Source organism: Microtus oregoni, unplaced genomic scaffold (genome assembly GCF_018167655.1).
Source record: "Microtus oregoni isolate MIOR12 unplaced genomic scaffold, Mior012 000031F_ref0000149, whole genome shotgun sequence".
Taxonomy (NCBI): domain Eukaryota; kingdom Metazoa; phylum Chordata; class Mammalia; order Rodentia; family Cricetidae; genus Microtus; species Microtus oregoni.
Window position 1 is genome coordinate 12,028,496 of NW_024543090.1, and position 23,195 is coordinate 12,051,690.

Consider the following 23,195-nt stretch of genomic DNA (forward strand, 5'->3'; position numbering starts at 1 on the left):
TTATTGCAACTACTGATTTAAACTTTGTTTTAGTAGCATATTTTTAAATATTTCATGAGTTTACACTGTTTGTTGCATTCATATGTGTTTAAATGTGTGGCTGACAAAAATATTGTAGTTGTCCCTTCCAACTACTCAATGAGACATTTGGAAACATAAAGGAGTTTTATATGCTCATATCTAACAATCTCTTAGGATAACCTTAAAAATACCAAGTCTCTCAACAAAGAAAATCATTGTACTCACAGGCCAATAAACTTACATTAATGTTATCTGATTATCTTTTGATTTTGGAGCCTCTATGTTCTCAATAATACAGAGAATATATTAATGAAGTAGTTATTAGAAAATAAAGGGAGATGACAGTTATACTGTTTAGAATAATCATAATTCACTAAGAATTTGCCAATTAAAATAGATATGTTAAAATGTCATTGATATCCAAAGAGTTAAATATGTTCAATTTTAAAAACAAAAAAATTAAATTTACATTTACATGACCATTATTACTTCTTAAACTGATCATTTTTATTTATTTGTGTTTGTATTAAAATACCTTGAGAGAAATGTCATTGATTTTTTTGACTTCTTAAAATTAAAATTTTTATTCATAATGTAGGAGTAATATTGGAGATTTGTAATCAAAGAGACCTCATTGTGCACCACAGTTTGATTACTTTATAGATCTGATTGAAAAAAATTAATAAACATCGTTATTACTATAATATTTCAAATACTTAACAAGAAATTACAAAATATCCTCTAGTTTATTGGCATTTTAATTTCCCAATTTCAAATAGAAAATTAATAAGAAAAGTGGAGATATTAAGATTAAGAAGAAAAACTCAAGAGAAGTAAATAATGGGAGGGAGTTAAGAAAGGAAAAATAAAAAAGAAGAAATGAGGCAGAAAAAGCAACTTTCATAACAAATTTTTCAAACTATCATATGAAATCTTACCATTTAGCGTTGAAAGGCTGTAAATATATGACAATAAGCAACATCCATCAGACCTAGCAATACATTATTTTTTAGAGCTATCTCCAGTGAATAAGACCAAACTTCAAGGAAAGACAATGCTAAAATCTTGTCCTAGGCATGTTATTTCTCATTTTATTTGATGATCCATTTTTATCAAATATTTTAATATAATTTATTCAATTATATCTCCTTATATATAAAATCATAAATAGGTTGGTGTCTAAGAATTGTGTGTTTGTATTTAAAGTATGTCAAAGGCTTCTCATTCTGGAATTATGGTAGTCAAGTAAAGAGACTGTGACTATATCTCAGCTATTCCTTGAAGAAAATTGTCTCTGAATCCATGCCAAAAGATAAATTTATGGTGGGACATTTATACAGAATAATTGGTATTGGTATTTCCTCATAATATACTTATTTAAATACTTATAAAGATTATTCTTCAGATGGGTAGTCTTTCCTATCTTCACCAAATTACCTGATTAGAAAAAATATGCAAGCTAAAGGAAGTTACTTAAATGACTGGCAACAATGCTTAGATATAATGTGTACTCTTTGTACTTGATTCTGGACATTAAGTTATTGTATCTGTTTCAGGAATTTTTAGTAAGGCTCTGTCTCTCTCAACATTCGGGAGCCCAGTGTACTAAATGGAAGAAACAAACCAGTCTGTGGTGACCGAATTCATTTTTCAAGGACTTTGCACCTCAAGGGAACTGCAGATTTTTCTCTTGTTGTCGTTTTCTACACTCTACCTGATGATTGTGGTAGGCAACCTCTTTGTGGTGATATTAATCATCACTGATCACCATCTCCATTCTCCTATGTACTATTTGTTAGCCAATCTCTCATTTATTGACTTTTGCCTTTCATCAGTTACTACTCCCAAACTGATCACAGACCTCATAAAAGAAAATAAAAGCATTTCCTTCGGGGGCTGCATGAGCCAGATCCTCTGCGTGCATTTCTTTGCAGGGGGAGAGATGGTTCTTCTTGTAACAATGGCCTATGACCGCTATGTGGCCATCTGCAGGCCACTCCACTACACCAGCATCATGGACAGACAGAAGTGCATCTGGCTGGTTGTGATATCATGGATCACTGGATTTGTGCATGGCATTAATCAGCTGATCCTAGTTTTGGAGCTACCTTTCTGTGGGCCAAGAGTGATACACAGCTTTTTCTGCGATATTCCTTTGGTGATGAAATTAGTCTGCATGAACACTGATATTCTGGGTATCATAATAAATGCTGAGAGCGGTGTTTTAGGAATAACTTGTTTCATTCTCTTGCTGATATCTTACACTTACATTCTACTAACTGTTCAGATTCATTCTAAAGATGGTTCATCAAAGGCACTCTCTACCTGCACCTCCCATATCATAGTTGTTGTGCTATTCTATGGTCCTGTCATTTTTATCTATCTGTGGCCAGTCAACATCACGTTGGTGGATAAGTTTCTCTCTGTGTTTTATACAGTCATCACACCTCTCCTGAATCCAGCCATCTATACACTGAGAAATAGAAATATTAAGAATGCCATAAAGAAGCTGCTAAATCACATGTGAGTCCTGTAATAATTTTTAGACATCTTATGTTATCAACAAATTCATTGTTTACACATTGTTTTATAAGAATTGTAGTGGAAAGTGAATTGAATAGCATCTTGTTTCTAGAATCTAAATGATGCAATTAGTATATAGTTATGAAAATAACCATTAGATAATTATATTCAAAATTGTAATACTTATAGTTTTATTACATAAAATGAGTAATAGTTTTGCATAATATACTTATATAGAGAGAAGAATAGAATATAGTAATATGTTGCAAAAATAGTGATTGCATGTGTTCTCAAAGTGTGCTTGTTACTTTAATTAGATTTTTAGTAACACAATACCCTTTGAATTATTTATCAATCTTACCATCTTTTAAAATATGGTATTATATGTCAATCCTAATTCTATGTATCAAGAGTTATTGGAGATATCTGTGGAGACTACAGCCACCTAGAAATTAAAATGCTAAACAAAGCACATGATAAAGTTATTTACCTCATAATGTTATAAAATCTGCCAGTTTTCAAGTCTTAACTATTCATTTAGATTCAGAATTTTCATATATTGTTTTCCATAACTGAAAGGACAACTATTTATAATATTTGAATGTACTTTCTTCAGTTCATAAGTTCTTTGTACAATCATAATTTTATACTATAAAATGAAATAACATAATTGTCAAAGCTAGTTAAGTAAACATTATTGTTCTTTTTTGTTGTTTTTTGGAGGTGTCATTTTTGCTTTTAGAGACAGGGTTTCTCTGTAGCTTTAGAGCCTGTCCTGGAACTAGCTCTTACAGACCCAGTTGGCCTAAAACTCACAGAGATCTGCCTGCCTTTGCCTCCGCAGTGCTGAGAATTAAGGCGTTCACCACCACCCCTGGCTACATTATATGTTCTTGATAATGTGGTATTCATAATAATTCATTCATATTATATACAATTTGGGGTAGAGTATTATTTCCTGAATAAACTATATTTATACATGTTTTCAATAGCTGAGTTCTAACTCATGTCTAAACAGTTATGAAAGTCTGAACTTCTTAAATTTCATGAGCTAATGGTAAAAAACAACATGCATGTATGTTCTATTAATTTAAAGAGGTTGTCATAATAAAAATTATCTAACAAAAACACACAAACCACTGTACAAAGTTTTTCTGAAATCATATGACTACAGATAAGCGTTGCTCATGTCTGGTCACAGACTTTGATGTATACATATGTATAGATTCTGGTATCTTTTTCTGAAGAAATTATCTGTAGTGTGTTTATAGATTTAACCCTCAACAGTTTTGTCACCATATTTTATTAAATATGATTTTGGCAATATCTGCAATAATCCCATTATATCTAATATAATCCTTGACATTTTATATCCCTTTAATGCTTATTACCCCCTTTCCAAGCCATACAAACCATGGGAGTACCTTTCTGTATTTATATTTTTTGTTTTGCTTTGTGGTTCACTGCAATGATCCATTGGCATCTGTGTATTCATTGTTTCTAATTACCCCTAGGGCACTATGATTGCATCAGTTGGTTGCAATTGAAGAAAACAGTTAGCACTGTTTCAGAAATATCAGTAGCTCACAGGTCAACAAGGAAATGTAGCAATACATCGGTACTCTCTGAACTTTAATTGACCATTTACTCTTTTCTTGTATGGTACACATGTTAGGAAGCTTTGGTATTTTAACTTTGATATTTAGCTTTTTCTGTGCCAGGTCTACAAGATTGCATTTTATAATTCTTACATTCTTTTTTTCTTAATTGCGAAAAGAAGAAAAAAAAAACATAAACAAAAAAACAAGTTTCCACCTCCTCCCAGCCTCCCATTTCCCTTCCCCTCCTCCCACCCTTCTCCCCCTCCTCCCACCCTTCTCCCCCTCCCCCCACTCCTCTCCCCCCCCCCTCCAGTCCACAGAACAGTCCGGGTTCCCTGCCCTGTGGTAAGTCCTAGGTCCTCCCCCCTCCGTCCATATCTAGGAAGGTGAACATCCAAACTGGCTAGGCTCCCACAAAGCCAGCACATTAAGTAGGATCAAAACCCCCTGCCATTGTCCTTGGTGTCTCATCAGCCCTCATTGTTCACCATGTTCAGAGAGTCCGGTTTTATCCCATGCTTTTTCGGTCACAGTCCAGCTGGCCTTGGTGAGCTCCCCGTAGATCAGCTCCACTGTCTCAGTGGGTGGATGCACGCCTCGTGGTCCCGAATTCTTTGCTCATGTTCTCCCTCCTTCTGCTCCTCCTTGGGACCTTGGGAGCTCAGTCCAGTGCTCCTGTGTGGGTCTCTGTCTCTATCTCTATCCATCACCAGATGAAGATTCTATGATGATATGCAAGATATTCGTCAGTATTGCTCTAGGATAGGGTCATTTCAGGTTCCCAATCCTCAGCTGCCCAAGGAACTAACTGGGAACCTCATCTTGGGCACTAGGGAGCCCCTCTAGGATCAAGTCTCTTGCCCACCCTAAACTGGCTCCCTTAACTAAGAATTGTGGTTCCGTGCTCCCCTATCCACCTTTCCTTTATCCCAATTCTCCTGTTTCCCAAGTCCCCCCTCCTTCCCTTCTACCTTTTCTCTCCCCATCTCCCTTTACCCCCATCCCACCCCATCCCCAAGATCCCATTTTCTCCCCGGAAATTTGGTCTACTTCCCTTAGTCAAGAGGACAACTATATGTATTTCCTTGGGTTCACCTTCTTACTTAGCTTCTTTAGGTTCACCTCTTGTAGACTCCGTGGTCCTTATTTATGGCTAGAAACCAAATGAGTGAGTACATCCCATATTCATCTTTTTGGGTCTGGGACACCTCACTCAGGATAGTGTTTTCTATTTCCATCCATTTGCATGCAAAATTCGAGAAGTCATTGTTTTTTACCGCAGCGTAGTACTCTAGCGTGTATATATTCCATACTTTCTTCATCCATTCTTCCATTGAAGGGCATCTAGGTTGTTTCCAGGTTCTGGCTATTACAAATAATACTTCTATGAACATAGTTGAACAAATGCTTTTGTCATTTGATAAAGCATCTCTTGGGTATATAGAAACAGAAGGGTCATTACCAAATTCTTACATTCTTGCTAAACTCTTCCTCATTCTTTCTCAGCATTATTTTATAAGTGATTTTTAATATACAGTTTACCCTCACATACCCACAGTAATACTTCAACAACAAAACACCTTAAGGACTCTGTGCTAAACTAAATTATTGAACTATAAAATGATCTCTTATTACCTTTGTAGGTTATAAGGATATAAATTTCATTTAAATTTTAGCAATCATCTTAGTGACAGTACTTGTTTTTAATGTGTTTCAAGAAGCAGAATGGAGACCACTGAGACAGCTCAGCAGGTAGAGGAGCTCCCTACAAACCACAGCATCTGAATTAAATCCTCCCCAAGCTCACATGTTATAGGTAGAGTTATAACTCCTATAAGTTTTTTTTAACTGATTTTTATTAAGCTCTGCATTTTTCTCTGCTCCCCTCCCTGATTCTCCCTTCCACTTCAACCCATTCCCAATGTCCCCATGTTCCCAATTTACTTAGGAGATCTTGTCTTTTTCTATTTTCCATGTAGATTTGATCTATGTATGTCTCTCTTAGGGTCCTCATTGTTACCTATAAGTTTTGACCTAGCATCTTCAAGTATTTCCACATGTGCAGACACAAAGTAAAACGTAAATACACACACATATGATATGTATAATATATATATATATATCACTATATATATTACACAAATCATACTCATTCTACTTGCTGTCACTTATTTGCTTATTTCTGCACCCACTGATGACTTTCTTCTTCCAAGTTACCCTTCTTTCATTTATATAAAAATAATTTACAATGTTCATCCTCCTGAATCAGTGTCATTTCACTTAACTTGATCTATATTTTTGTTCTTTTGATGATAGCTATTTTGAATAGGCAATAATATTATCTCAAAATCTCAATTATTTCTTTTTCGTGTATTTATTGGTTTTTGTTGAGAAGTTTTGTGTTTTTATTGTTTTGTTTTACTTGTTTATTTAGTTGTTTTGTTTGATTGTGTGTTTTTTTTTTTAACTAAGGGTTAAAATAAATGTCTCATGTATACTAGGAAGTCTCCCTAACACTAATCTATATATTACCAATATATTTATGCTATTTTCATAAAATCTTGAAGTGGGAGCTTTCTAAGTGGCTCGGGTTAAATTTGACTGCAGTTTTCCCGCCCTGATTTCCCAAGAAGCTGGAATTGCAAGACTGTATCTTCAGGCTAAATAAGTTTGAAATGTATTTACCACATTCCTAAACATTCAACCTAACACTTCTAAAGATTCAGCTGTCATTCATTTCAGAAGTAGAAAAACATGATCGTAAAATTATTAAATAAGTACAAGTTAATTCGAAATGTCAAAGAAATCTTTAGCAAAGGAAGTGATGTCAGATGTTTCATAACACTTGACTTCAAAATATACAACAGAATCTTAGTTATAAACAGCATGTGACAGGCACAAAATAATAATGTTAAGAAATTTGTAGCTTAGAAATAAGCTTACAAAGCTAAGATATATGGATTTTTGCAACACGTCAAAAATATACTGTGGAGGATAGGATAATATCTTTAGTAAATTCAGAAGAACAAATCTCACTTATCTGTAGTCTTTACACAATAAAATTCAAAATGGATCAAAGACTTACAATAAGCACATTTTCACAGAAAACTAAGTAGTTACTTTTTTAACAGTTATTTATCTTATTACCTGCAACTTTGAAATTATTGAAGAAGAAGCAAACATTATGGTAACACTTTAAGTATAGGTATGCACAAGTACTTTTTGAATAATACTTCAAAGCCCAGAAAATATTTTGATAATTGGGATTGCATGAAATTAAAAGGCTTCTACAAATCAAAGTCAACAACCAGCAGAGTAAATAGACAGTTATAAAATGAGAGAAAAAAAACTGACAACTGTTCACCCATCAAGGGCATACTATTCATGCTATATAAAGAACTAAAAAAATTAATAAAAAGAAAAAAAGATGCAATAAAAATAAGTGGCCAAATGAACTGAGTAGACATTTTTCAAAGAATAAATATAGATGACTATTAAATACATAAAACAAGATACATCAAGCAATGTTATTTTTTGAAGATTATTACTGCCATTTATGTTTGGGAAAGTATATATGCGGGGGAACAAGTCCATGGAAATCAGAAGAGGAACTCAATTGCTTGAGGATGAAGACACCATTCACTGAAGACACAGATGCCAGAGACCTTGAGTTGAAGCTGATCTGAATACTCTTTCTCTGATAACAAGCTTTTAGGGTAGAAAAGGGACTTCATGGTACCTAAATGGCAATAATGCATGATTTGAATTTGGTGATATATGTGATCAAAATAGAAACAATAGTACTGGTGATTAAATGTCATAAAGAACTGTCATTATAAAATGATATTTTATGTAGAATAACATGACCAAAAGAACATTAATATTGGGAAAGAGAAAGGTACCCCGAACGACAGAAAAGGAAGAACATGAAAGGTGATAGAGAGGAATTGTGTTAAAAGTACACCAGATGAGTAGCTTAAAATGTGATATAAAACTCATTGCTTGTTAAATTTACATTCAATAATACATTTTTAGATGCCTCAAATAGGTGGTAAACAACAAGTGAATACTTAGAGATAAGTATTTATCCACATTACATCTATCTTTTTTTTTTGTTTTGTTCTTTTTGTTTATGTGTTTGTTTGCTGGTTTATTTATTTTGTTTTCATTTCCTAAAACAAGATTTTTTTGTGTAACCATCGCTGTTCTGGAACTAAATCTGTAGACCAGGCTTGTCTCAAACTCATGGAGTTCCATCTGTCTCTGCCTATTCAGTGCTGGATTAAAGTTTTAGGCAAATATCACCCAGCTTCATTTTTGATATTATAATTTAATCACATCATCCTCTCTTTCTCTTCCTTCCTCTAAATGTCCATATTCCTCTATACTGTCCTTCAAATACATGGCCTCTTTTTAATTAATTATTATTGCATAGATAGGTAGATAGATAGATAGATAGATAGATGATAGATAGAGAGAGATTGATAGATGATAGATATAGATATATACCTCTTTTCTATACACTAACATAGAAACGGTTTTTTAATCTGAAAAAATGCTATAAGATAGAAGAACTCATATTGAAAAGTATAAACAACAATACTTACTTAATTCCAATCAAAAGAGGCGATTGAGATAGCTTACTGAATAAAGAGGCTTTTCACAAATTAATCTTATGAATTTATATATAATTTGAAATGTTTTGAAAAGTAACTACTTTTGTAGACATTTCTTTATTTTTGAAAAAATATCATCATTGCTTAAATAGAAGAAGTTTGTGGCACATTATGAACTTCCCTATTACTCATTATTTATTTCTTCAAGTTACATGCTATACATTTTGTGTTAGTGCATTTTATATATCTACTACTTTACAAGTATTTTGTCATGAATTGATGGATTAGTCTTCTTAGGAAATGACAATATGCCTACAAGGTCCCCCACAAAGGTGGTAGGGCAGGTTAAATAGCTTCTGACATCCCCAGATATGGTTGATCGACTCAAGGTTGCCAAGCAACACTGAAAAACATTGGTGTGATCATTCACAAAAGGAACTTCCTGTATTGCTAGTGATCCTGGAGTTTAAGGGAGTTCATTGTGCATGTACCTGCGTTCTTCTGGCCATCTCTCCAGGAAAACAAATCTGTGTTCCAGTAAATATTCATGTCAGCCTAACTAGAGACAGTGCTCCTTTTCAGCTTCCATCTCCAACACCCTGCTTCAGCCCTTCCTCCCTTCTATCACCTTTCTACCCTCTTCTTTTCTACTCCTCTATACCGCCTTCTTTTCTCATTCCTTTATTCACACAACCTTGAGCTCTATGTTTTCCTCTTCCATGTTTAACTATCCCCTTTTGAATACCATTCTTCTTTTCCAGGAGCCGCTAAATTTTGAAGTAGCATCCCCTTCCCCATGAATCATCTCTCCCCGGTCCTGCCTGGTATTCCAGGCTCCTAAATTAGTTCATCTCTTCAAATGAATGCCTGCCAATTACATGTTTGACCTTTCTACCTTACTTTCCTCTCTCTGCATTCCCTTTCCTACAAGCATCCAGATTACATCTATTTCCTCTTCATGCTGACCTTCACCCACAACATAGAGTCTTGCCATTCAGTTATTCACCACACACACACATAGTAAAAAGCAAAAAGAATGTGATGATCCCCATTTTAATCCTAGTGCTCAGGAGGCTGATACAGGAAAATTTTGAATTTATGGCCTGCTTTGATTAAACTTAGATCCAAACAAGAAAACTAGTACAAGAAACACTGGGAGGCAAAGATGAATTTTTCAAGTATGAAAACAATATATATTTTGTTACTTTCATTTCCTCTAGTGTTTTCTAAATATTCTACAATGTTTCATAGTAACCAGTAAAATATGTAAACAATAAGTAACTAAATGCAATGTATAAATGATACATAACCAATAAGAATGTAATATTACATAGCTAATTTTCAATAAATAGGTGATCATTTCATTACCAACTTGAAATAAATTATTCAAGTTTACCAAGTTGTTGGAGTAGGAATAATAAATCATATCAAAGCAGAGGATGTCATTTATCATTTGTATTTATAATAGAGTATTCTGGTTGTATATTCTTCTGGGAAATTTAGCAGATATCTTTCCTACTCAGGAGCTGTTTACTCAGTCTTTTCATTGCCACCTTCATGTCTTTGTTCCTCAGTGTGTAAATGGCAGGGTTCAGGACGGGCGTAATCATGGAGTCCAGAATAGCAAGAAACTTATCCACTGGTACAGTAGGTAATGGCCACATGTACACAAAGATGCATGGTCCAAAGAACAAAATGACCACAGAGATGTGAGCAGAAAGTGTAGAGAGGGCCTTGGACAAACTGCCCAAGGACTGTTTCCATACAGTGAACAGTATGAAGATGTAAGAGACAATCAGTAAGAAGAAGGTAGTGACCGATATTAGTCCACTGTCAACAGTAACCAAGAACTCCATTCTGTAGGTGTTTATGCAGGCCAGTTTGATGAACCTAGGAAGGTCACAATAAAAACTATCTATCTCATTAGAACTGCAAAAAGGCAAATGGACAACAAAAGCTAATTGAGACACTGAATGAATGAGACCAATAATCCAGGTACCAATCAGAAGCAAAATGCACTTCCGTGGGCTCATGGTGGTCAGGTAGTGGAGGGGCTTGCATATGGCCACATATCTGTCCCAGGCCATGACTACCAACAACACCATCTCACAGCCCCCCAGGACATGAAGGACAAACATCTGGAAAATACAACCCTGGAATGAAATGGTATTGTTATTGGAGTATAGATCAGAGATCAACTTAGGAACAATTGTAGTAGAAAAACATAAGTCAACAAATGAAAGATTAGCTAAAAGGAAGTACATTGGTGAATGTAAATGGGTATCAAAGATAACTGTAAGCATGACTAAGAAATTTCCTAGGAAAATTGTTGCATATGATATTGTAGAAAATGCAAAGAGGAAAATTTGTGTTGGTCTGTAGATTGATAATCCCAGGAATATAAACTCAGATACTTCAGAATAATTTGCTTCATTCATTGTATCTTTCTTGAGTTATCTACAATGCCCAAAACAAAACAGGCAAAACAGTTACTAGAATAATAACCTAGCAGTAAAATATATTATTTGTAAATTCATTACAAGAAAGTGATTGTATATTAGAAAGTACCTTTTAAAATAAATAACTATTGAAAAAAACACACTTAAATTATTCCGAAATACACATTAATAAAAATAATTCCTCCTGGTCATCCATATTTTGAAGAATTAATATCTCTATTCTACTTATATCCATTATGAATACATACTGTTTTCTAAAAACTGTGATATGCCCTCTGGCAAAACAGTCATTCTGTTCTTGGAGTATTGCTTTAAATACAAACCAAAAACAAAAAAACATTAAATACAAAGAAAACATTTATAACCAAGATGAAGAAAAAATACAGGGGATGTGTTGACTTATATCAGTGGATATGTGTTGGTTTATATCAGCTCCCTATAATCTGCCAAACACTAGCCATTGCCTCTAAAGATGATTTAGAGGGCCCAAGGTTTATGTCCTCTGCAATAACCTTGAGACAAGGGAAGTGTATCAAGAGTACAGTAAACACTTGTATTAAGAACTTGCTGTTTTATCCTATCAAGAATCTCATACTCACCATGTAAATAGTAAAAGCTACTTTGTACTATCTGAGGAAGCATTAACATAAGGGTAAAGGTAACTGATTTCCATTGTGTCATCAAATTCTTTATAATCTGATGAAATTCTGTGTATAACACCTCTAGGGAAAAAAAGAGTTTCATACATTGAAAATTGGAATGTACTTTGCTATGATTTTTTTCTTTCTTTTCTTCTTTCTCTCTTTTTCTTTTTTTTTTTTCTGGTCTTTTGAGGCAGGGTTTCTCTGTAGCTTTGGAGCCTTTCCTGGAACTATCTCTTGTAGATCAGGCTGGTCTCAAACTCAAAGAGATCCACATACCTCTGGCTCAGGAGTGCTGTGACTAAAGATGTGTCTCACCACAGCCTGGCCTTCATATGATTTCTTTAACAGATACCTTCTAAAGAATATCAAAACTCCAACTATAGGAAAATGAAAATCAGTATTATATAAAAAGGTGAATAATATATTTTAATAAAAATTATTATGAGCCAAAATACATAAGAAGCCTATATTAAAGAGTTACATTTCTATGAAAAAAGTGGAGGGTTCTTTCAAACTTAATTTCTTATCTCTGTTCCTCTATAGATGCAGTTAGTAGTTTAAATGGTATAAAACTGACATTTCTGCAGTTCAAAAAAGGACTTATATAAATTTTATATAACCTAATATATCAATTTACTTTTTCTGTCTTAGCTTGTTAAATACTATGTTTTTAGGCAACCAAATCAAATAATTTATGTTTAGCTCACACATAGCTGACAACCACCATGGTCTCCCCACTTGCAACTACATTTCTAAGCTTCCCTCTAGACTTGGCACTGACAATGATTCATTATCTTGTCATTTCCTCTCCTATGTGTCCTTTATCACCAGGCCTGGATCCACATGAAAAAAAAATTATATGGCATAGTCACATATATAGAATATACTGCTGCAACATCAGATGCACGTTGTAGCCAGAAATCAAGTTCTGTGCAGCAAAACCAGACATAAGAGGCATTATGATTGTTAGAATGTAAGAGTGGATATCAAAGCAAAACAAAACACTGCAGGTTTTTTTAAAAAAGCCACTTAGTGATGATTATACAGATAGTACCTCGAGAACATTATAGCAGAATTCAGTGATTGGTTTGTTATTGAACCAGAAGAGGAAAATAGTATTTTTACACAATGTTATGACACATATCTAAAATATATATAAGCTAAACCTGAATTGAACAATCTACAACACACACACACACACACACACACACATATATATATATATACTTTTGTCAAAACTTCATGGGAAATACATTTTAATGTATTAGCTACATCCTTATAATTTAAATTCAGAAACAACTAAGCAAGGGATGAAGGCACAATGATAGATGTAAATAACAATACATTTTTTTTTCTGTTGAAGAAGCTTTAATTTGCCCTAAAAGTTGTGATCATTCATTGTGAAGAACCAACAGCATGTACAGCAGAAGGACAAAGTTGCACATTTTGTATTTCCAAAGGAAAGCATCAAGATCAAAAGTCAGGGCTGAGCTGGTTTAGTTGGTAAAGTGCTTTCTGTACAAGGAAGAGATCTTGAATTTCATCACAGGAATCCATGTTAAAAATCTAAGCAAAGCAATGTGAGTTTGTAATTTTAATATTCAGACAGGCAGATCCATAAATTTCACTGACTGAACCAACCAAACCAAAGTTTTGAACCCAGTCCAGTAAGAGACTCTGTCTCTCTCATACATGCTCAAACAAATCAAGATAGGAGGTATTTGAAGAACAGCAATGATCATTGTTCTCTTGTGTCCACACATGTGTACTGATACATGAACAAACATAACTACTAAATTCACAAACACTAATAGAAAACAATTTGATTAGGTTTATTTATTTATTTGTTTGTTTCTAAATGACTGCAAAACTGAATAGTTTATACTGTCTTTCTTTTTTATGTTAAACTGTTCTTAATTTTGATTATGGCTTGGGAAGCTATCATCATTTATATTGATATTATAATGTTTGATAGAAAGATCAAAATATTCATGCTGCAAAGAGTAAATCTCATTTTAAAGATAAGAAATGTCTGTGCGGGTAACTCATAAAACTGGAGCAAAATGGGCAATAGGGTTATTAACAATCAACCTTATCAGTCATTAGTAGTTTGTTATTGTTTAGTTTAACAAGCAGTGTAATCAAAAAAGAGATCAACAAAGGGTGATAAGGCATAGATGAGAGAAAGAATTTTCAGTATTACTAATGCTCCAGAACAAAAAATTTTCTTTCACTCTTGAATTACAAATTAAGAACATTAGATCAGCTCCACTGTCTCAGTGGGTGGGTGCACGCCTCGTGGTCCCGACTTCTTTGCTCATGTTCTCCCTCCTTCTGCTCCTCATTGGGACCTTGGGAGTTCAGTCCAGTGCTCATGTGTGGGTCTCTGTCTCTATCTCTATCCATCACCAGATGAAGGTTTTATGATGATATGCAAGATATTCGTCAGTATTGCTCTAGGATAGGGTCATTTCAGGTTCCCAATCCTCAGCTGCCCAAGGAACTAACTGGGAACCTCATCTTGGGCACTTGGGAGCCCCTCTAGGGTCAAATCTCTTGCCCACCCTAAAGTGGCTCCCTTAACTAAGAATTGTGCTTCCGTGCTCCCCTATCCACCTTTCCTTTATCCCAATTCTCCTGATTCCCCAAGTCCCCCCTCCTTCCCTTCTACCTTTTCTCTCCCTATCTCCCCTTACCCCCATCCCACCCCACCCACAAGATCCTAATTTTCTCCCCGGCAATTTGGTCTACTTCCCTTAGCCTGTGACCGAAAAAGCATGGTATAAAACCGGACTCTCTGAACATGGCGAACAATGAGGGCTGATGAGACGCCAAGGACAATGGCACGGGGTTTTGATCCTACTTAATGTGCTGGCTTTGTGGAAGCCTAGCCAGTTTGGATGTTCACCTTCCTAGATATGGACGGAGGGGGGAGGACCTAGGACTTACCACAGGGCAGGGAACCCAGACTGCTCTGTGGACTGGAGAGGGAGGGGGAGAGGAGTGGGGGGAGGGGGAGAAGGGTGGGAGGAGGGGGAGGGAAATGGGAGGCTGGGAGGAGGTAGAAACTTGTTTTTTGTTTATGTTTTTTTCTTCTTTTCTTAATAAAAAAAATAAAATAAAATAAAAAAAAAACAAAAAAAACAAATTAAGAACATTTATTAAAATGAGATACCAAGTTGATTTCTAGAAAACTAATGTCAGTGATAGTTTTCTGCATAAGTAAGCAACATTTATTATACTGCCTATATTATATTATTAATGTTCAATAGTACAAACTTATTAGCTATATAACTGCATATGTGCAATGGAATAGTTTGAAGTTATTAGATTAAGTTATTTTATATATGTAAGCCTGAAAATATTTTCAGTTTGAAGATTGGAGAGTATAAAATAAAATTAGTAATAAGAAAAGCTTTATTTGAAAAAGAAATAATGTCCAAGAATGCACATTGAGTATCACCATTGGAGAATCTGGACATGCAAGCTCTCATGTGACTTTTATCTCCTAAGTATATATTTATGCGCTTTTTAGATGGCTAAAACAACTTTATATGTTGTCAAGTTAAAAGTTAATATTTTATAAAAGAATAGTATCAAGATGAACATCCCTACAAATTCAATAGTTTAATGTCAAAACTACTAAAACACGCTATAGAAGTTATAACAAAGAATATCAATATAAAAACAGTGGTTTTCTCATGAAATATCACAATTCACTTTATAAAAAGCTTTCTCAGCATGAGTTTTATCACTAATATTAAACTCCTTTGTGAGCAATCTTGTTAGTTTTCTCTAAAACATTCCCATCCTTTAGCTAGCTGATACTAGGAAAGAAGTAGATGTAAAGCAAAAGAATAGAGGAGAGGGGACATGAATATGGAACTGAAAGAAACAGGAGAAAATTGAAACAAGCAAGAAAAAATACCATAAACACTGAAGGGGAAGCAGATGAAAAGCACACTGGTGAGATATTTCTTCATGCTTCTCTACTCTACTCACTGCTTAAAATTCCATGAGTTCTGCATGCAGACATTTTCTGTATAGCAGAAAAAGTTCTTGTAATCCTTCTTCTGTTTATCTCTGCAGTCTCTGTTCTAACCTTCTCAAACAAATTTTGTTGTTTTATACATGCTTCCTTACTTTACTCAGAAGATCACTTTATTTTTTTTATTTAGCTCATTACTTCTTATATCAGTTCACCAAAAATGTCTTTCTGCTTAGTTCTGGATTAGATAGCCTTCCTCTATTATTTTAACAAGGTACTTGTAAACATATTGTATTTCCTATTCCATAGAATAATATGCAACGACTATTCTCTTGGAGCTATACTAAGTCCATGAAGTTCCAAAAATCAGGGAGTGTATGTTATTAAGAAATCCTTGTCCATGGCAAATTGAGATTGAGATAGACAATTATATAAAACATAAGGATAATTGATAAAGTATTTTATTGATGTTGAAGATTTGCCTTCTCTCTTAAAGCCACTGAAAATGGAGGAAAGAAGACTTATCAATTGCTCCTCTATAAATTATCATATACCTATGGTTGATCTCAAGGAAGTCACTTTAAAGCAAGTTTCTAAGACCTTAGCTAGTCTTTATGGAATTACAATAGAGACAAGAAGACCTCAAGAAAAGCAAGAACGAAACTTGATAGAGTAAGGAATGAAAATTTTGACTTCTCTGTGGAAGTCCAGTATAAGTGAAAGTTCAATAAATTTTTTTTAAATAAAAATTTAAACAAAGACTAAAGTGTTGTTGTTCTGACCTGAGACATATGCATTATATACAGAAGAAAAATAATGCTGATTTTAGTAGGATATTGACTTTAATTACAGAATCTCCACTTACTTGATTAATGAGAATAAAGGCAGCAGAAATCCTTATTCCTAGTCATTTTGAGTCTCTTAAGAAACATCCTTGGTACTGGGTGGAGTCTTTGGCAACGTGAAGGCTGGTGGACTGAGTCCCTAGGACTTTTATCATGGGAATTCCACTATTATAATCCTGTGCATTCAAAGGGTAAATGCTGAAAATTTTGTTAAGAAATTGAGTGATAAACAAAGAAAATTCCATCTAGGAAAGCATAGCAGCATAATAGCCAGGAAATTTAATTAATGGCATTAAAATGTCTACTTACATATTAACTATCATTGACAAAATGGGATGAGTGTAAAAATAATTAGCTAATAATTATTTAAAATTACTTTGTATTTTTATTCACTTAATTACCTTTGCATGTGATTATCCAGTTCACACAGCATCTTTAATTAGAGAATGCCTTTAACAGTCTTGGCACTCATAACAAAAGTAAATTACATTACATAATACATTGTGTATGTGTGTGTGTTATGATGTTTTATTTATTCAACATCCAAACTCTTTTTTAATGTTTTTACTTCTTTTTTTGAAAATATTGTATATTTTATTATATTCATGATATCAACTCTTCCCAGAAGCCTCCCCTTTCTTTATCCACTCACTTTTGTGTTTTTTTTTCTTTCTTTAGATTTATCAAATCTATTTGTGTTGCTCAAAATTTCTTGCACGTGAAGTTATCCTCTACAGAGTGACTAAATTACCAGTGACTACCTATGACCAAATAAGTCTTTGGCCCTAGGAAAGAATCTTTTAACATTTTCTAGCAATAGATGTTTTTCCTGTATAAGGTCATGGATTTAAAACTTTTTATTATACCTATGTATTAGTGACTCTCTCAGTCTTTATCTGAGAAGCATCTATCGCTGATATATTGAGTTTAACACAGAGATCCAAAACTGGTCATGAGCATAAATAAGGAAGGAACTGAAGATTTATTCATCAACCTTAATGGGACATCTATATAATATGCCCTCTTTCCAAGGCTCAGTGATCAGTGCAGAAGAGTGGCTGGAAAGAGTTTAGAACCAAAGACAGAAAATGGCTACAGAATAATTTGTTTTCTGGACACAATCAGGAAGGGACACATATGAATTCAGAAAGGTTGTGGCAGCTCACACAAGACTGCAAGCTCAAGTCAGATCAAATCTAAGCAAGGAGAGAACTGGGCAAGAGTCTCAACTCTAACTGAAGACATATTAGCAATTGGTGGCTGCTGAAAGAAGGGTCTCTTTTCTTTAAAAATCTGATCCCTGTCTGGTTAGTTAGACTCCCATTCAAAGTTATATAGTCCATAATATGTGGGCTTCACAAACATTATCCAACAGGCTAAAAATGAATAAGATACAATGCTGGGTGGAAGGAGGAGAAAAATGAAGTTTGTAAGAGTCAGGAGAATGGGATGAATATGACCAAACATCTGGCATGAAATTCTCAATGAACTAATAACATCAAACAAATTACCCCAAAGAAATACACAAAAAATGAATTTACCAGTATAAATGTGTTCTTAATCTGGAATTCAAAAATGATTCATTATATACAAAGTATATAAAAGTTATTTTTTTTCTGCTGTGTAGTACTCCACTGTGTAAATGTACTACATTTTCCTTATCCATTCTTTGCTTGAGGGGCATTTAGGTTGTTTCCAGGTTCTGGCTATGAAAAACAATGCTTCTATGAACATAGTTGAGCACATATCCTTGTGGCACAATTGAGCATCCTTTGGGTATATTCCCAAAAGTGGTATTACTGTGCCTTGAGGAATGTTGTTTACTAATTTTCTAAGAAATCACCACACTGACATCAAAGGGGGGTGTACGAGCTTGCATTCACATCAGAGTTCCTCCTCTCTATACTTTATCAACCCCCATTTCCCCAGATATTACCTCCCATCCAATCCTAAGAGGAGGTAAGGCCTCCCTTTGGTAGTCAACACAGTCTGGCATGCCAACTTGAGGCAGAACCAAGATCTTTTCTCCTGTATCAAGACTGAGCAAGGTATCCCAGCATAGGGAAAGGGCTAAAAATAACAGTTCGTGAACCAAGGATAAGTCCTGGTCCTACTGCTGGGGGACTCCAAAAATTAAGCCACATAGCCATCACCCACATTCAGAGAACTTAGTTAAGTACCATGTAGGATACTCAGGCAGGCAGTCCAGATTCCGTGAGCTCCCACTAGCTCAGGTCAACTGTACCTGTGATTTCCCAATAATGATCTTGACCCTCCTTTCTCATGGGATCCCTCTTCCCTCTCTTCAAATAAGCTTCATTAGCTCAGGTTAGAGCTTAGCTATGTATCACTATGTCTGCTTCAGTCAGTGGTTGTAGATACTAAGATGACAACTAGGGTAGTCACTAATTTTATTATAGAGCAAGACCAGTTCAGGCTCCCTCTCTACTATTGCTAGGAGTATTAGCTGGATTCATTCTTGTAGATTCCTGAGAATTCCCCTAGTACCTCATTTCTTTCTAACCCCAAATGAATCCTTTTATAATGATATCTCTTTCATTACCACACCTCTCTGTTCTTTGCCAAACTAGGCCATGTCAAGCATTCATGTTCCTGTCCCTATCCCTACCTCCTACTTATTTTCCCAGGTTACCCAGGAGATCTTAACTATTCAACTTTTCTGCAGCCTTCCATGTGTATCCATCTTAGGCTCCCCATTTTTACCTACCTTCTTTGGAGTTGTGGATTTTAGCCTGGTTATTCAATGCTTCATGTCTAAAATCAACTTATGAGTGAGTACATACCATGTTTGTTGTTCTGGTTCTGGGTTATCTCACTCAGAATGTTTTTTTCTAGTTCTATTCATTTTCCTGTGAATTTGATGGTATCATGTTTTTTAAATCACTGAGTAATACTCCATTGTGAAAACGTACCACATTTTCTTTATCCATTCTTTGGTTGAAGTACTTCTAGGTTGTTTTCAGGTTCTGGCTATTACAAATAATGCTGCTATGAACATAACTGAGCAGATGTCTATGTGTTATGATTGTGTATTCTTTAGGTATATGCCCAGGGTGGTATTGATGTGTCTTGAGATAAATTGATTCTCAGTTTTCTGAGACAAAACCTTGCTCATTTCCAAAGTGGCTTACAAGTTTGCAGTACCACCAGTAGTTTTATTTTTTTTCTTTTTTTATTGAGAAAAAAAAACAAGTTTCCACCTCCTCCCAGCCTCTCATTTCCCTCCCCCTCCTCCCACCCTTCTCCCCCTCCTCCCACCCTTCTCCCCCTCCCCCCACACCTTTCCCCCTCCCTCTCCAGTCCAAAGAGCAGTCAGGGTTCCCTGCCCTGTGGAAAGTCCTAGGTCCTCCCCCCTCCGTCCATATCTAGGAAGGTGAACACCCAAACTGGCTAGGCTCCCACAAAGCCAGCACATTAAGTAGGATCAAAACCCCGTGCCATTGTCCTTGGCGTCTCATCAGCCCTCATTGTTCTCCATGTTCAGAGAGTCCAGTTTTATCCCATGCTTTTTCAGTCACAGTCCATCTGGCCTATCCTCTTGGCTAAGGGAAGTAGACAAAATTGCCGGGGAGAAAATTGGGATCTTGGGGGTGGGGTGGGATGGGGATAAGAGGAGATGGGAAGAGAAAAGGTAGAAGGGAAGGAGGGGGGGCTTGGGGAAACAGGAGGATTGGAATAAAGGAAGGTTGAACAGGGGAGCACGGAACCACAATTCTTAGTTAATGGAGCCACCTTAGGGCTGGCAAGAGACTTGACCCTAAAAGGGGCTCCCAGGTGCCCAAGCTGAGGTCCCCAGTTAATTCCTTGGGCAGATGAGGATAGGGAACCTGAAATGACCCTATCCTAGAGCAATACTGACGAGTATCTTGCATATCATCATAGAACTTTCATCTGGTGATGGATGGAGATAGAGACAGAGACCCACACTGGAGCACTGGACTGAGCTCCCAAGGTCCCAATGAGGGGCAGAAGGTGGGAGAACATGAGCAAAGAAGTCGGGACCACGAGGGATGTACCCACCCACTGAGACAGTGGATCTGATCTACTGGGAGCTCACCAAGGCCACCAGTAGTTTTAGAGTTTTCCCCTTACTCTACATCCTCTTCAGTATAAGCTGTCATCAATGTCATTCTGGCTAGAGTAACATAGTATCTCAGAGTTGTTTTGATTTGCATTTCCCTAATGACTCATTATGTTGAGCAATTCCTTGAATGCCTTTTGGCAATTTTAGATTCTTCTGGTGAGAATTCTCTGTTTAGACATTTACCCTAATTTTATCTGATTATTTGATATTTTCATATCTACTTTCTTGAGTTCTTTATATATTTTGGAGATCAGCCCTCTGTCAGACATGGGGCTGGTGAAGATACCCCTGCATCTCTGGGGTGAAGGCTACTTTATCATGCTGAATGATTTTTTGATGTCTTCTTGGATTTGAATTCCAAGTACTTTATTGAATATTTTCCATCAATACTTATGAGAGTGATTGCTCTGTATTCTCTTTCTCAGTTGGGCAGCTGTACGGTTTGGGTATTAGGTTAAATGTAGCCTAATAAAAAGAGTTTGTCTTGACAGTGTTCCTTCTGCTTCTATTGCACGGAACAATTTGAGAATTATTGTTATTAGTTCTTTGAAATTCATAGAATTCTGTGCTGAAACCATCTGACCCTGGGCTTTTTTTGGGTGGGGGAGACTTTGGATGATTGCTTCTATTTTTTTTTTAAAGATGCTATAGGTTTATGTAAGTTGATTATCTGGTCTTAATTTAATTTTTATGTGTTATTTATCCAGAAATCTTTTACATTTTCCAATTTTGTAGTTTTGAAAGTATGAACTAATGATTCTCAGTATTTCCTCAGTGTCTGTTGCTATATCTCCCTTTTAATTTCTGACCTTATTAAAATGGATATTATCTTTCTGTGTTTTTATTAGTATAGATAAATGTTAGTCTATCTTGTAGATTATCTCAAAGAACCAACTCTTTGTTTCATTGATTCTTTTTTATTGTTTTCTTTGTTTCTGTTTTATTGATGTCAGCCCTCAATTTGATTATTTTCTGGCATCTAACATTCCTGATGAGTTTGCTTCTTTTGGTTCTAGAGGTTTAAGGTATGCTGTTCAGTCACTAGTGTGAGCTTTCTCTTTGTTCTTTATGTAGGCATTTAGTTCTGTGAACTTTGCCCTTGCAATGTTTTTAGAGTGTCCCATAAGTTTGGGTAAGTTATTCTTTCATTTTTGATGAATTCTAGGAAGTCTTTAATTTTTTTCTTAACTTTTTTCTTGACCCAGTGATCATTCAGTTGAGCATTGTTCAATTTCTATAAATTTGTAGGCTTACCACAGTTAATATTGTTGTTGATTTCTAACTTTGAGTCATGGTGATCCCAAAAAGATATATAGAGGATTATTCCAATTTATTGTATCTTTTAAGGTTTTTTTAGTTAATGAGACTGTGGATGATTTTAGAGAAGGTTCAAGAAGGTGCTGAGAAGAAGGTATATTCTTTAGTGTTTGGGTAAAATATTCTATAGCTATCTGTTAAATTCATTTGAATCATAACAACTGTTAGTTCTATTATTTCTTGTTGCGGGAGGTCCTCCCACTCCTCCAGCCTATCACCGCTGAGGTACCAGCCCATTGGGGCGTGGTTTCTCTCCCTTTAAAAAAGCGGCCACTTCCCTCTCCTCTCTCTCTTCACTTCCTGCTCCGCCGGCGACTAGACTCCTTTCCTGGTTGCGTAGAGGGCTGTTGCCTGGGACAGTGATCTGTAAGTTTTTTCCCCTTTAAATAAATACCACCCTAATAATCATAATCCCAAATTGGTGTGGCATTGTTTGTGACTTATGCCTTCATTTTGGCACCCAACGTTTGGTTTCAGAACCTCTCCTTTACCTGCTCGCAGCCGCGAGTTAGGCTTGGCAGCCACAAGTTCAGCTTGGCAGCGCATCCGGCTTGGCAGCCACGAGTTTGGCTAGGCGGGAGTCCTCCCTTCCTCAGCCGCCACCTGTGCCTTGCAGTGGCGGCCTTGGACTCCCCACGTGGATTTAAACTACACAGGACCGCATAGTCTCTGCCCGCGTGGTTTGCTCTTTTCTGAGTCATTTTTAAATCTCCCTTGCAAGTACAGCTCTTAAGTGGCACAAACCAGAGCACGCGGTTGCTGAAAGCTGCAACCCCTCAGGGTGACTCTGTCACGTGGAGGCATAAGCAGCTTCCAGATTTCTCTTCTCTACCCCTGGATTCTGGGTTTCTGTTTCCGTCTCAGGAATTGATTTAATTACATTTACTTTGTTGAGAAACTTGCATTTTCCAGTTTTTAACATCTACTAAGGCACTGAAACAGGACCATGTTTTCACCGCGACTCTGCAGCAGCGCCACCTGCTGGATAATAGGTAATATTGCAGTTTTCGTTTCTAACGCAAATTTTACTGCTTTGTTTTCACTAATACGATTAGTAAATTTATATTTACTAATAC

The 23,195-nt window shown here is 35.7% G+C and overlaps 2 protein-coding genes across 2 annotated transcripts; one reads left to right on the forward strand and one right to left on the reverse strand.

Annotated features, from left to right (window-relative positions):
• The first annotated feature begins 1,630 nt into the window (after positions 1 to 1,630).
• LOC121465799 (olfactory receptor 4K3-like) lies at positions 1,631 to 2,548 on the forward strand. Its single transcript, XM_041679195.1, has one exon. The coding sequence runs from the start codon at positions 1,631 to 1,633 to the stop codon at positions 2,546 to 2,548; it is 918 nt and encodes a 305-aa protein (XP_041535129.1).
• Positions 2,549 to 10,260: 7,712 nt separating this feature from the next.
• Positions 10,261 to 11,199, reverse strand: LOC121465460 (olfactory receptor 4F15-like). The gene has a single exon (XM_041678698.1). The coding sequence runs from the start codon at positions 11,197 to 11,199 to the stop codon at positions 10,261 to 10,263; it is 939 nt and encodes a 312-aa protein (XP_041534632.1).
• Positions 11,200 to 23,195: the final 11,996 nt, after the last annotated feature.

Bases quoted from the DNA above. Each gene is read 5' to 3' on its own strand.
- LOC121465799 (XM_041679195.1), top strand. From the start codon at position 1,631: ATGGAAGAAACAAACCAGTCTGTGGTGACCGAATTCATTTTTCAAGGA.
- LOC121465460 (XM_041678698.1), bottom strand. From the start codon at position 11,199: ATGAATGAAGCAAATTATTCTGAAGTATCTGAGTTTATATTCCTGGGA.